At 41.1% G+C, this 13,530-nt stretch overlaps 1 protein-coding gene across 2 annotated transcripts; it reads right to left on the minus strand.

Annotated features, from left to right (window-relative positions):
* Positions 1 to 1,939: 1,939 nt before the first annotated feature.
* On the minus strand, positions 1,940 to 13,509 carry DERL2 (derlin 2). Of its 2 annotated transcripts, none has more exons than XM_022596031.2 (7): positions 13,371 to 13,503; positions 12,437 to 12,502; positions 10,016 to 10,089; positions 8,567 to 8,660; positions 7,440 to 7,635; positions 7,083 to 7,173; positions 1,940 to 2,452 (listed from the first exon to the last, which is right to left on the minus strand). In XM_022596031.2, exons 1-7 carry the CDS (start codon positions 13,461 to 13,463, stop codon positions 2,347 to 2,349), a joined length of 720 nt encoding a protein of 239 aa, XP_022451739.1. In that variant the 5' UTR covers positions 13,464 to 13,503; the 3' UTR covers positions 1,940 to 2,346. The 2 variants fall into 2 exon arrangements, with proteins under 2 accessions (XP_022451739.1, XP_089756683.1); XM_089900557.1 differs by lacking the exon at positions 7,440 to 7,635 and adding an exon at positions 8,320 to 8,406 and having other exon boundaries at positions 2,338 to 2,452; positions 13,371 to 13,509.
* Between the last annotated feature and the right edge of the window lie 21 nt (positions 13,510 to 13,530).

Raw genomic sequence — 13,530 nt, forward strand, 5'->3', positions numbered from 1 at the left:
AAAACAGCAAAATGTATGAAGTGTATCTCCTATGGAGATGCAATTTGCACGTCCTTTTTTTTTTTTTTTTAATGAACATATACTGTATTTCTACAACAAAAAAGCTATGCCTTAGGTGTGCTTTTCAGTATTACTGGTGGAATTCAGGAATCTTTTAAATTCTATGTATGTCAGGTAAATTGGTCACAAGATTCCATGTACCAAATCTCGCTTTTCAGTTGACTTGCATTAAGAAAAAGAAGTGTGTTCTGGAAGAACCAAGATTGAGAGGTAAGCTGGGGAAGAAGTGAGGACTTTTCCTTACGTCCAGGTGAGCCAAAGTATCCGGATGTGCAACACCGGGCCAGGGATGGTGGTAGTGGGACTGGCCACTCAAATTAAGAGGTCAGTGCTTGGAATGCCAACTGCATAGGACACAGTGTAGTAGCACAGCATGGCATCCTGCCACTAGGAATTCTCATCCCATAAAATCGGAGAGACCAAAATCCCATAACTGACTGCGTTTAGGCCATAAACTCACAATGTTTCCTGTTTTACCCAGTCATCAGTATGTTTAGACATTCCTTACTTAAATGAACACTCAGTGAATAGATTTTAGGATTAAAATTTCACCACAGATATTCCATGAATTGGATAACTCAAAGTTAACTAAGGGAGAACAAATTTAACTAGAGAAACCTATTTCTAGCTCCAAAACAATGAAAAACAAAACAAAACCAACCTTCTCATTAAAAGCTTTCTTGAACAAAGACAAGACAAAATTTAAGAATCCCATAAGGACTATACATTCTAAGATTGGCATTTAAAGATTTTTTTAAAGCCACTTAGGAAAAAAAGCAGTCCCATTAACCCACGTTCCATAAAATTGCAACAATCAAAGTTACTGACTAGCAGCATGTAAAGTACTTATATTAAATTCCATTACTTATGTATATTCCATTTAAAGATATTAAAATACTTTTCACTTCGCAAATGATCTTCAAATTCCCATTTAAGATGTTCACTATGTTTAATCGAAACCTCATGTTCATCCTTCTGAGGGACATCTCACACTCTAGAAAGCAACCACTTAGCCAAGCTGGAACTATTTGGGAAATATTCCCGGGCCTACATGCCATTTATTAGAATGATTTGAATTAATCTCTTTCCTGGGGGTATTCATTCTATTTCTCCTGGTTCTCTGAATTACTTACACAGTGTGATAGTAAACCTGCTGAGCCCCCAGGAAGTGAACATCTTGGGTAAGTACTTATTGAACCACTGGCTTTAAGTGCCAACTTCTGTGCACCTGTCTGTTTTCTACCTGGTTGGGAAGGTAAACCAGGTACTTGTCTCTGAAAGCTTCTTGGCTTTTCATGAAGCAAATGATAAATGTTCGCCAGCCAAAGACCCAGGAGAAATGTATCCCTGCCTAACTGGTACCCGCTCATCTCAAGTTAGAGTCAACATTCTAACCTGTCTCCCAGGTGTAAAGAAGATCTTTCTGTTGTCTTCTAAAAACGTGGCCATGACCTGCCTTTCCCTGGATATTTCCGAGCAGAGAAATGCAGAGTAAATAAATGAGACGGTACGTCAGCTTCGCGCCTACCTGACTCTCCTACAACAGAGTTCCTGCTGCTACTTGATCCACCCTACCCTTTTTCTCCACCACGCTGTCTGACAACTTGAAGTTTTGTAAAACCCAAACGGAGAACAAACTATCTGGACAACAGAAACAAATCTTCCCACTGGAGCTGGCATTCTGGGTTAGTAAGTTGTGTACACAGCCATGGTGTCTCAGCCACGTATTTCCAATCTTGAAATGAAATCCAGTCGAAAGCCATGAAGACACAGGAAGAGCGGGCACGTAAACTGCTCTGAGTGCAGACCTATGCAGGAGAGCTAGAAGACATGGTGATAATTTAAAAGATCACACACAAAAGCTTTAATTCAGTGAGAGAGAGCGAGCGAGATGGAATTCAGTTTTATTTTGTCCTCTCTGAAACTTCCATTTACACCATGGCCTCGTCTATCAAAGAGGAGGAGGAAGAGGAAGAACTCTGCCCGTCACCACAGAACTCAAGTACTCAGGTACTTGCTCCTTAGAGGCAGCAGGGTATTTGTTTCTCCAGTTGTTTGGCTCCAAGAGATTACACTTTCAGTACCAGTGTAGTGAGGAACCACTGGCAAACTGCTGGAAATGTCTTCCGGATTAATCAGTGTGTCATTTCATAAAGTGCTTCTGGAGTCAAAATCTTGTCCAGCTGTCAAAAGTGTCCATACTTTTGCAACACAAAGGATAAAAGAATCCCAATGGGTATGTCACTGAGTCCTTCCCAGCTGGGTCTCGTTATTGGCACTGCCACTTTAGCCACCGAGTCGCTGGCCCTCACCCCAGGCAAAGCCTCCTGGCCGCTCTTCAGGTAGTGGATTGTAATTTGGATCTTCATCTGGTGTATCAAAAATAGCCTTCCTAAAAGACAGCCAACAGATATAATTTAGTCCCAGAGTCATCTTAGGTCCTCAATACTACTCCAAGATCAAAAAGATCCCATGGGGTTTCCACCAATGGACAAGCAGTACGTCTGCCTACCAGTGAAACAGTTACCATATTTTGAAGGGATTCATAATTATTTCGCATTTACATTAACTTTTACCTCCTTTACTAATTTTTACTACAAAAGCAATACGTGTAATTGTAGCGAAAACAGGAAATATATACGAGCAAAACATCCTAAATCACCAGAGGTACTGACACTTTCAATATTCCTCCAGAACTTTTATATATGTAATTTTACAAAAGTTAGACACTACTTCTGTTTTGTAACCTTTCCCTAAATCGATCATGAATGTCTCCCCACAACCAAGGTATCACCCAATATCCACCGATAGATGAATAGACAAACAAAATGGTATATACATACAATGGAATATTATTCAGTCTTAAAAAGAAAGGAAATTCTGACACATGGATGAACCTTGAAGACACTGTGCTAAGTGAAATCAGCCAGTCAGAAAAGGACAAGTACTGTACGTTTCCAATTATATGAGATACCTAGAGTTGTCAAATTCATGGAGATAGAAAGTAGAATGGTGGTTGTCAAGGACTCGGGGGAAAGAAGGAACGGGGAGTTAATGTTTAGTGGATACAGAGTTTCACTTTTGTAATATGAAGAGTTCTACGGATGGAAGGTGTTGACAGAAGCACAAAGTTCAGAAGTTAACGCCACTGAACAGTACACTCAAAATGTATAAGATGACAAATTTTATGTATACTTTACTGTAATTAAACTTAAAAAAAAAACTAACAAGTTATTCCAAGAAAAATCACACGGAGCATAAGAAGGGATAGCAAATGCCCAAAAGACTTTTAAAATACTACTATATGGTCATTCAAAATTTCCTTAAAGAATTAACCATTAAAGAAGCATCCTCTGTTTGCATTCATGTTTTTTATTGTACTTGCCCACAGCTGATGAAATTAGATTATCTGAAAACTCCCGTTTTATACTGGGGTCAGAAAAAGCGTCTATATTTCAATATGAGCTCCTTTAATTCGTACAAATTAACAATAAACAGGCACTAAAAGAAAAATAAAGAGCTGAACAAGCAATTCAAAAAGGAAATCCAAATGGTTAAAAAATATGAAAATGTTTGCTCTCACAAGAATTAAAGGAAAGCATGTTAAAAACTGAGGGCCCCCCCCATCTACTTCCCAAACATCAGGTAGGGCAGAACAAAGCAGGTGTCCATGCGGGGGGGATGGGGGTGGGGAGGGGTGGAGCCATGGTGGCCCAGAGCAGGATGGGGGTTAGGGGAGCAGCCTTGCATAGGGAATCAAGAGCCCAACTGACGCATGCACACATGGAGCTGGCCTGCTGCAGGGTGTCAAGAGCCTGAGTAGGGTTAAGGAGGGCACCCCCATAAGAGGGCAGCCTGACATAGGGAGTGTGAGGCAGAGCAGGGTGAGCAAGGCATCCATATGGAACAGGGGGACACAGTGATGAGAGACTGGCTACATATGGGGGTATTAATTAAATAAGTAAAAACATTAATGATAACAGGAATCTGGTTTCTCACTGTCAGTGAGAATGGGGAAATATGGAAAGGGGTGGATTGTCATAAAATAGACAACTACTCAGCAAAAAAGGGAACAAATTACTGTTACAAGAAAAACAATGTGAGTTTCAAAAACATTATGTTGAATGAAAGAGCCCTTATACAAAGGAGTATATACATACTATATGATTCCACTCATGAAGCTGTAGAACATGCAAAACTAATCTGTGGAGCGACAAAAGCAGCATAGTGATTGTTTCTTGGGGGAAGGGGGCAGGGTTGACAGGAAAGGGGCTTGAGAGAACTTTCTGGGTAATGGTAATTTTCTCTTGATAGGAGTTTGGGTTACATAGGTATGTGCGTTTATGAAAACCCGTTAGTGGAAACCCTTGCGATTTGTGTATTTTGTTGTATATAAACAAAGAACTCTAGTTAGGGACCTCCCGGGTGGCACAGTGGTTAAGACTCCACATTCCCAATGCAAGCAGCCCGGGTTTGGTCCTTGGTCAGGGAACTAGATCCCACATGCACGCTGCAACTAAGAGTTCGCATGCCACAACTAAGGAGCCCGCCTGCTGCAACTAAGACCTGGTGCAACTAAATAAATAAATTAATTAATTAATTTAAAAAAAGAATTCTAGTTAGTGATATACATTCTAAAATATTTAGAGAATTAAGTATACTGGAATGGAAAGATGGATGGAGGGATAGATAGACGTACAAAAAGCAAGAATAGTAAACTGTTAATTGTAGAATCTATGTGGTAGGTAAATGTGACTGTATAATTTTTTCCACTTTTCTGTAAGTTTGGAAATTTTCATAATAAAATATTGGAGGAAAAATATAGAAAGGAAAAAAAAATGAATGAATCACGTGGAGTTGTACCAGAACTGCGAGTATTCGCATAAACCCATGTTTAAAAAACACACAGACCTGAAAACATACATGTATATACACTCATATGCATATGTATATAATTGCCTTGCTCTGTTCACTGAGAGGACTTGGGAGTAGTAATACTCCAAAAGCAATAAGCACATCTGCCGCCCAGACCTTGGCTTCTAAATACCATTCTCTACTAAAAAGGAACTAGGGCTCCTTAAAGAAATAGCTGATTCTACAACTGGGTCAAGAAGAGCACAAGATGAGCCTGGGATATCTTGCTAGGCCAGAAAGTAATAAATTGTTTTTTTAAAAAAAAAAAAAGATGGGAGCACGTTGAAAAGTACTTCAAAGCCAGTTTAAGGAGGTTCCCCTTGGCCAAATCTGGGACAATATAAGCATCAAAATAAACAACAATAATAAGGGATTATAATCCATGAATAAAACATGAAACCATGGATTCTTGCAGATATAAATGAATTGAAATTTGATAAGAAAAAGGATGTTTACGTAGTCTCAAAGTACCTCCCCACAAAACACTTAATTACAAAGGGGAAAAAAAGTAACTTTGGTAGTGGAGAAGTCCTGCAGATACCTTAACCAAGTAATCAAAGTGATTACCACCACTTTGGCAAATTCAACCAATTGAAATCCTGTGCCAATAGGCTGCAATCAGAAGAACGCAGTATCACTTCTCTGATATTCCTGCCACAGATGCAAAACCTGAACCTAAATGTGAGGGAACATCAGACAAACCCAAATTGAGAGACATTCTACAAAATGGGGTTATAATCTTCAAAAACATCAATGTCACGAAAGACAAGGTAAAGCTGAGGAACTGCTCCACACTGAAGGAGACTAAAGAGACATGGTAACGAAGTGAAACACCTGAATCTGAACTGCATTCTTCTGCTATAAAGAATATTCTGAGGACAACTGCCAAAAGTGGAATTGGGTCTGAGAATTAATGTTTATTTCCAGATTTTGACTGTGTAAAAGACTGTCCTTGTTTACAGAAGGTGCACATTAAAGGGGGTCATGGGGCTCTCCCACATTTGATGAAGATGTGGGGAAATGGACACTTACAGGTTGCTGGTGGAAATGTAAACCTGAATATCCATTCTGCATGGCCGTTTGGCAATAAACTGAACAGCTATTCTACTTGTAGGAATTTATCCTTTGAAAATAATCATGGATGTGTGCAAAGGATGTGCCGCTACACATGCTATATGGATGTGTAGCTACAGGAATGTTCACCACTCCAATCATGGAAGGAAGAGCAAGAAGGATGTCAGTGTCCATCGCTAAGAGACTCGTACATCGTGCTCCGTTCATATCGGGGGTATGACGCAGCTGCTACAATTCTGTCGGACATTTATGATGGAAAATGATTATGATATATTACATTAGAAAGAAGCTTATGAAATAGCATTTTTTAAAGAGTACACAGACAGTAAAAGGCTCATGAATACATATTAAAAAGTTAACAGTGGTAGCCACTGTTATATCTAAATGGTGGGATTATGGAGGATTTTACTTTCTTGATTTTGCTTATTCTACAATCAACATTTAATAATAAAAACTCACATTTTATTCCTCAAGTGAACCCTTTTTAATGAAGTACGTCCCAAGGACACAAAATTCTGGCATAGAAGGAGGTCTTATAAATCAAAGCTCTACCCTCAGGGAACTGAGATGTGAAAATGCAGAAGGGACTTGCTTAAAATCACATGGCTGGTTGGCAGAACAAACAGCCTGTACCTGGTTTCCAGCCCAAAGCTATTTCCACTCTACTTCACTGCTTATCTCTATCACCTGTTTGGAAGACCAGACATTCCACCTTTAGAAACCTCCCTCTAGTCAGTTTTGCCCATTTCGGTACTTCACCTCTCTAAACTCAGACAGCATCCTTCATGAAACCAACAGGCTCCTCCCTGGGACAGGAGGTGCTGGTGGTCAGCTGGGACAGCAATTACCACATCACTCTCAGGACACCTTGAGCCTCCTGCCACAACTCTGGCATGGTCTGTTCCTACCCAATCCAATTGCTCCTCAACGGCAGCCAGATTGCTCAATCTCCAAATATTTACTGGCCTGAACGATGCGTGCTGGGAGCCCCGGTTTATCTGCAAGGAACATGTAACCTGGTGTTAAATACTCACAGAATAGATGGTGTTTTCAAAATTCTTATTCCACCAGGTTGATTGGGAAATACATCTTCCAAGAAAAAATATATGTGTCCAACTGCAATACCTAGAGTCAACCAGAAATAAAGGATGAGGGAGAGGATTAGAAATTTGATGGCAGGAGGCTCTACCAACAAAAATTTCTTCTCTTTAGGAAGAAATGTCAATATACTTATTAACATCTTGAAAACTAATATTGTAGTCTTTGAGCATATAACTATCAGATAATCCTATAAGAGCTGTATATGAAGGCCAGGCAGGATTAACAAGAAAAATAGTGACAAAATAAGTTTGCAAGTAAAATAATAGAAAAAGTAGTGCTAAGAATCTTACCCAAGAGGTCCACAATGATTGAGTTCCCCAACAACAAGGAAAAGCCCATGAGCACCCAGGGTAGAAAGGGGGCCTGGAAATTGAGAAGGCCGAAGAAGTTCATGCGGACATATGGGTTCCTTCGGCTCCACACGTAGACAAGCATTATTGTAAAGGCCTGGCCCAAGAAAACTAAGCTCACAAACAAACCAAAAAGCTAGCGGTTGGCATTAAGGAAAACAGCAACATTAAGTATAATAGGGAAGACTGGGCAAGGGAACTAAGGATTGTGTTCTAACACACATTTGAATTAGGAAAGGCGAGCAGTAGTTACATCTTTAGGAAAAAAAAAAAGCCTGAAAATAATTACCCAGAGCGATCAGGCAAAAACCTGCTTAGGCGACATCATCTGAAGTGTTGCTAATTCAAATTAATATTCTGCTTTCATGAAGTTCTTGCCTCTTTGGAGTATGTGTTAATTCCTTGGTCAGTGATCACCATGAGGACCTTTACAAACGTGAATCAAGCCAGCTGGAGCAAAACCATCTTGTCAGACAGGGCTACATTCAAGTCTGGTACTCAGTTGACAATTCTTTTTTCAAAAAAGTAATTTATTTAACTAATAAGAAACTACTGTATAGCACAGGGAACTCTACTCAATGCTCTGTGGTGACCTAAAAAATGGGAAGGAAATCCAAAAAAGAGGGGCTATATGTATACGTATAGCTGATTCACTTTGCTGTACAGCAGAAACTAACACAACATTGTAAAGCAAATATACTCCAATAAAAATTTTAAAAAAAGTTTTGATGTTGACCAAATAAACGTCTTACCAACTTAGCTTAAAAGTAAAGTACACCCATCAACAAGAATACATCTAAGATACTTAATAGTAACCCACCTGGGTTAACAGTTCCTCTGACTTGCTCACAGTAGAAAAGCATCCTGTCCAACCTCTAGGCTTAGAAAAGCTGCCACATAAAGTACGCTGTAAAATAAATAGGAGCCTGAAGCTAATATCTGGGGGGTCTACTTTTATCTGTTCATTCCGAGTTATCTAGTGAATTTTGGGAGACAGATGAAAAGCTTTAGGAAGAGAGGGAGTTCTTTAGTATTTTCCTGTATTTGTTCTATTTGTCGAAGGATACAGTCATTAAGAATCCACCAAAAAGGAACATAAATACAAAGTCTGCTGTCCGACCTCGGAAAGAGCCTTCTTCTAGCATTCGACAGTAACGATATCTTAAGTTCCAAGTTAAGAAAATGTTAAGCACACAAATATGAAGAAAGTAAAATTTTTTTTTTTTTTTAATTTTTTTTGCGGTACGCGGGCCTCTCACTGTTGTGGCCTCTCCCGTTGTGGAGCACAGGCTCCGGACGCACAGGCTCAGCGGCCATGGCTCACGGGCCCAGCCGCTCTGTGGCATGTGGGATCTTCCCGGACCGGGGCACGAACCTGTGTCCCCTGCATCGGCAGGCGGACTCTCAACCACTGCGCCACCAGGGAAGCCCAAGAAAGTAAAATTTAATGTACCACTTAGGTACACTTGGACTCCACTTTATGTGTAAGAAGTCAGCCTTTGTTCCTATAAGAATATTTATGAGTGGTAGTATGGTTGCCTCTCTTTTACCAGGCATTTTAGGCAAGGTGAAGAGAAGATCGGCTCCATGTTTTACAAAAACTGTTCCTGATTGGGGAACTAAGCCAGACACCACATAAACATGCTTCCCATCACCTACTACACCTTTTCAAATTTGTACTGTCTTTCCCATGTTCAGCCACACCATAATCTACACCATCCTTGCTTTTTCACAACCTAATTTGGAGGAAATCCCCATCAAGAAGCTTCATGTAAAAATCTGCTTTTTCAGGCCAGGGAGTTAAGCATTGCTATACCTCAGTCAATAAGGAGGCATTACAATGAAAAAATTTAATTATTAGAAACTTACCAGAATGATACACCATACAGAAGACACAGGAATCCATCCTAGGGCAGGAATCCTGTCACCCCTAAAAGGCCCTTTGTCTACTGCAGATGAGCTGAGCTGTAACTCCCCTCTTAATCCAGAGGGTCGGGGTGCAGGAGAAATGCCCTGCTCAATGGCCCCAATTACCATCTGATCAGAGCACAACTCTTCCTCTCTTTCAACAAACTGGAACATGGCGAGCCCAGGAGACACGGCACTGTCTTTCCAACCAGTGGAACAAGCAACCAAGATCCAAGGAGATCTCAAGTTCTCCATCCCCCATGAACCCACTCCCAGGTTGTGTTTTATCACTTGGGGCCCGTCAGTGGTATTTTGTAAGTACGCCTCAATTAAATCACTTCTGCTCTCCTTTGATCAGATCTGTAAGTGGCTTATGGGCAAAAATGTAAACATTTTACGGTTAAATACCTCCCATTTGAATAAACAGTGACCTATAAACACCCTCAAAACATTACTAACTGACCAACTATTCTGTGTATCATTGAACCAGTAGCCAGAAGTTACAGCTAAGATGGTAACAAAAATAACAGGATTAATAGTTTCAAACAATATTGTATTTCCTAAGTAAACCTAAAGTTTTTATGCTAACCCCACTTAGTAAAGGATACAGAAAAATCATGTTAAATAAAAAATTGAATCCAACTGGCCCAAAAAATAAGAAATTGGTGATTAGCCTCCATATCTGTTAAAAGAAAAAAATCAAGAGAAAGATAGATTAAGTAAAATATACCAGAAAACATTTTTATATTAAGACGAAGGAGATATCCTATGACTACAAGGGTTGGAAGGCCATGAATAGGTGATACTATGGCTGAACTCAAAAGGGAGGCACACAATCTGACACTGAATTTTTGTGCTGCTTCAGTGAAAGATGTCACTTGCCCCAGGAAATTTCTAAGGATAGTAGGACAGAAAACTTGAAATTGTGATTCTTTTTTTTTTTTAAACCCATACTATATGGTCAGGCAAATTATGGGAAAAGTTTGATGGAAAGACTAGGTTAATTTGCAGAATAGTGCTTTCATACATGTAGTATCACAATCTAATGAATAGTCTCAAGATATGAAAGGAAAATTGCTGGATCTAATATCAATTGCTAAGAAATGTTTCTATATCAGTTGTCAGAAACATCCAGAGTGAAGAGTAATTCTAAAGCAAATACTCAAGTTCTAGTCTGAACAAAGAGCCAACTCCCTATAAGTAAAGACCTAATACTTTAACAATTAGAGTCTAATTGGTAGATACATAGACACTCATTTTCAAACCCTGATATACTCTTACCCACCCAAACCATCCACACCTGCAATAAAAACAACTACTCACAATGACAGAACACTTAACATTTAAAGTGTTTTAAAATATTCTGTTCTCTCATGTGATCTTAATTATCCTGTGAGATGAGCAGGTTGGCACTACCATCCCCATTTCACATAGGAGGAAAGTAAGAGACCTGGATGACTTTAAAATGGCCTGCCCAAGGACACACAGCTTGTATAGGGAGACTGAACTCAAACGTAGAAATCCTAATTCCAACTGCAGATACTGGTGTCAAGCGTTTAACCTCAGGGGCTTCCTTGGTGGTCCAGTGGTTAAGACTCCATGCTTCTACTGTAGAGGATGCGGGTTTGATTCCCTAGTTGGGGAACTAAGATCCCACATGCCACATGGGTGGCCAAAAAATCCCCCCAAAAAACAAAAAAACAAGAGTTTAACCCCAGGCAAAATCAAATCTCGTTTGTTTGGATGGAGCTATAGCTCCCAGCGAAGGCCATGTGAGTAGAGGAGGGAGAATGCAGTTACAAGGGCCCACAGGTCTGCTTTATGCATCACTTAATTCTTAAGAATTGGTAACTTTTTTTTTTTTTTTTGGTACGCGGGACTCTCACTGTTGTGGCCTCTCCCGTTGTGGAGCACAGGCTCCGGACGTGCAGGCTCTCTGGCCATGGCTCACGGGCCCAGCCGCTCCGCGGCATGTGGGATCTTCCTGGACTGGTGAACGAACCCGTGTCCCCTGCATCGGCAGGCGGACTCTCAACCACTGCGCCACCAGGGAAGCCCCAAGAATTTGTAACTATTAAAGTTGAAACAATTCAGGATTGTTTACTACATACTAACTGCATCCAGGATTTTAGAGTCCTCAGCCTAGTGAGGAGACAAGCATATAAATAAGTGCAAGTATGAGATGAGAGATATAAAAAAAGTATTTACAGATACCCTAAGGACACAAGGGAGGATGAATCTGAGAAGGCTACACAAAAGCTGCATCTGGAAAGACAAGCTGGAGTTCAGTGGGTATACAGTGAATGAAACACATCTGGGACAGAGGCAACAGCAGGTGTAGAGACAGAATTACTGGTTTTGGGGTCTCTCTCTTACTCCAACTATAGCCTATATGATCATTCTAGAACAGGAAAACACATCTCTCTTTTAGCACTCAAATTACTGGAAAGGACCAGCTCTCACTATAATCTAATACACTGCCATGTTGTCTTCGATGTCAGTCTTCTGGAGTTCTGTTAGGATGATGTGATCCCTGGAAGATGGATCAGAACACTAACTGAACTGAGTTTCTGAACAGGACCATAACAGTAACACCAAGGTGGTAGGTGTGGTACATGGTGGTGAGTGCACAAAATAAGGGCATCCTGTGAGACTCTCCCTGGACAGCCAGCTGATCAGTCTCCTCTCAATCTGTAACATTAACTTTGAACCAGTGATTCCTAAATACAGGAACTGGACACATCAAATCAAAACCATGCAGGGAACTTTAAAAATAAAATACAGATTCTTAATTCCTACACTTGGTGATTCTGATTTGGTACATGATGAGGAGCTTGAGAATCTCTTAAAAGTTCCAGGCTGCAAGAATCACTGCTTTGTACCCTGCCCCCCCCCAACTCCATAAGCCTTATAATCAAGTATTCCCACTGAATTCTTTGAGACAGTATATGACAGGATTAGCTACTAAAATGTAAGAAAACCAAGTTTAAAAACTGAGGCATTAATGGCGGTTGTGATGGACCACTTACTTGAAAGTGTTTAAAGATTAATTCGGGATTGAAGTACAACTGAAAAGGTGTGATCAATTCCAACTGCTGAAATAGAAAAAGAATTTCTTCAAGCAAGTCAATCAAGAAACAAAATATCATCCTTTACAACAAAAGATTAATAGGGCCAGCAATTTCCCACTCTCAGTCACTTAGACTGAATCATTTAAGGCTTTCTTCTTAGGCTGGAGGAAAAGGATGGTAAAGAATTGTGTAGAATTGATACAATTCTTTGTATTCCCCAATACCTAACACAAAGTAAAAGTCTGTTTGATGTTTCAATAGTTAAGGGTAATGTGAAGGTATGGAAGGCAGGTGGTGATATCTTAGATACAGGGCAAGTAAGAGCAGCTGCTACGAATCTGTCCAACACATGGGCACCACCTGAAACAACTGTGTGAAGCAACAGAATTCACTCAAAAGAACCAAGACTCAATACCCTGCCACCGTGAAGGCTGGGTGCTTCCAGCCAACCTCTATTACAGACTCTCTGTATTTCAAGACTTTTCCGCTCGACAACTTCCAGCTTTCTATCCTCAATATCTACGTTTCTCCAGTAAGCGGACCCTCCTTCCACTAGTCACCACATTATCATCTGGCCACCGCAGGAGTTCTCAGACACGTTTCCTGGGTGGGCGGCTCCCACCCAAGCCCTGACTTGGTACAGATCCTGCCTTTATTTCTCAAAAACTGACCCTCAGTCCTGATCCCCCAGCCCTCTTGGAGCAGCACTCCCTTCTAGGGTCACCGGGTAAGCACTCACGGGGCCACTCCGAACCCCAAAGTGAACCCTGTACGCCTCCACCCACCCTTGAGACCAACCCCTCTGAGCTTCCCGGAGGCCCAAACCCCAGTTTCCTGAGGACCCGGTTATATCCAGCACGGATAATGAGAAGCTGGCGCTGCAGCTGCTCACCACAGCGGCGGTGGTGAGGACGCAGGCGGTGGTGTAGGCGCGGCTGACCGGTGGGATCTGCAGGTACTCCAACCGGAGGCTCTGGTACGCCATCTTCCCCGCCGCCGCCGGCCCCCCACCCCCCCACTTCCCCTTCCGCCAGTCTGTCCCAGAGGCGGGG

Source organism: Delphinapterus leucas, chromosome 19 (assembly GCF_059928025.1).
Source record: "Delphinapterus leucas isolate spDelLeu-1000000601 "Yukka" chromosome 19, BTC_Dleu_Yukka2, whole genome shotgun sequence".
Lineage (NCBI taxonomy): Eukaryota > Metazoa > Chordata > Mammalia > Artiodactyla > Monodontidae > Delphinapterus > Delphinapterus leucas.

Coding starts and splice junctions, on each gene's coding strand:
- DERL2 (XM_022596031.2), bottom strand. CDS start 13,463: ATGGCGTACCAGAGCCTCCGGTTGGAGTACCTGCAGATCCCACCGGTC. Junction 10,090..12,436: donor TAATCTTTAAACACTTTCAA/GTAAGTGGTCCA, acceptor TTCTTTTAACAG/ATATGGAGGCTAATCACCAA. Junction 7,174..7,439: donor AATCATTGTGGACCTCTTGG/GTAAGATTCTTA, acceptor GGTTGACTCTAG/GTATTGCAGTTGGACACATA.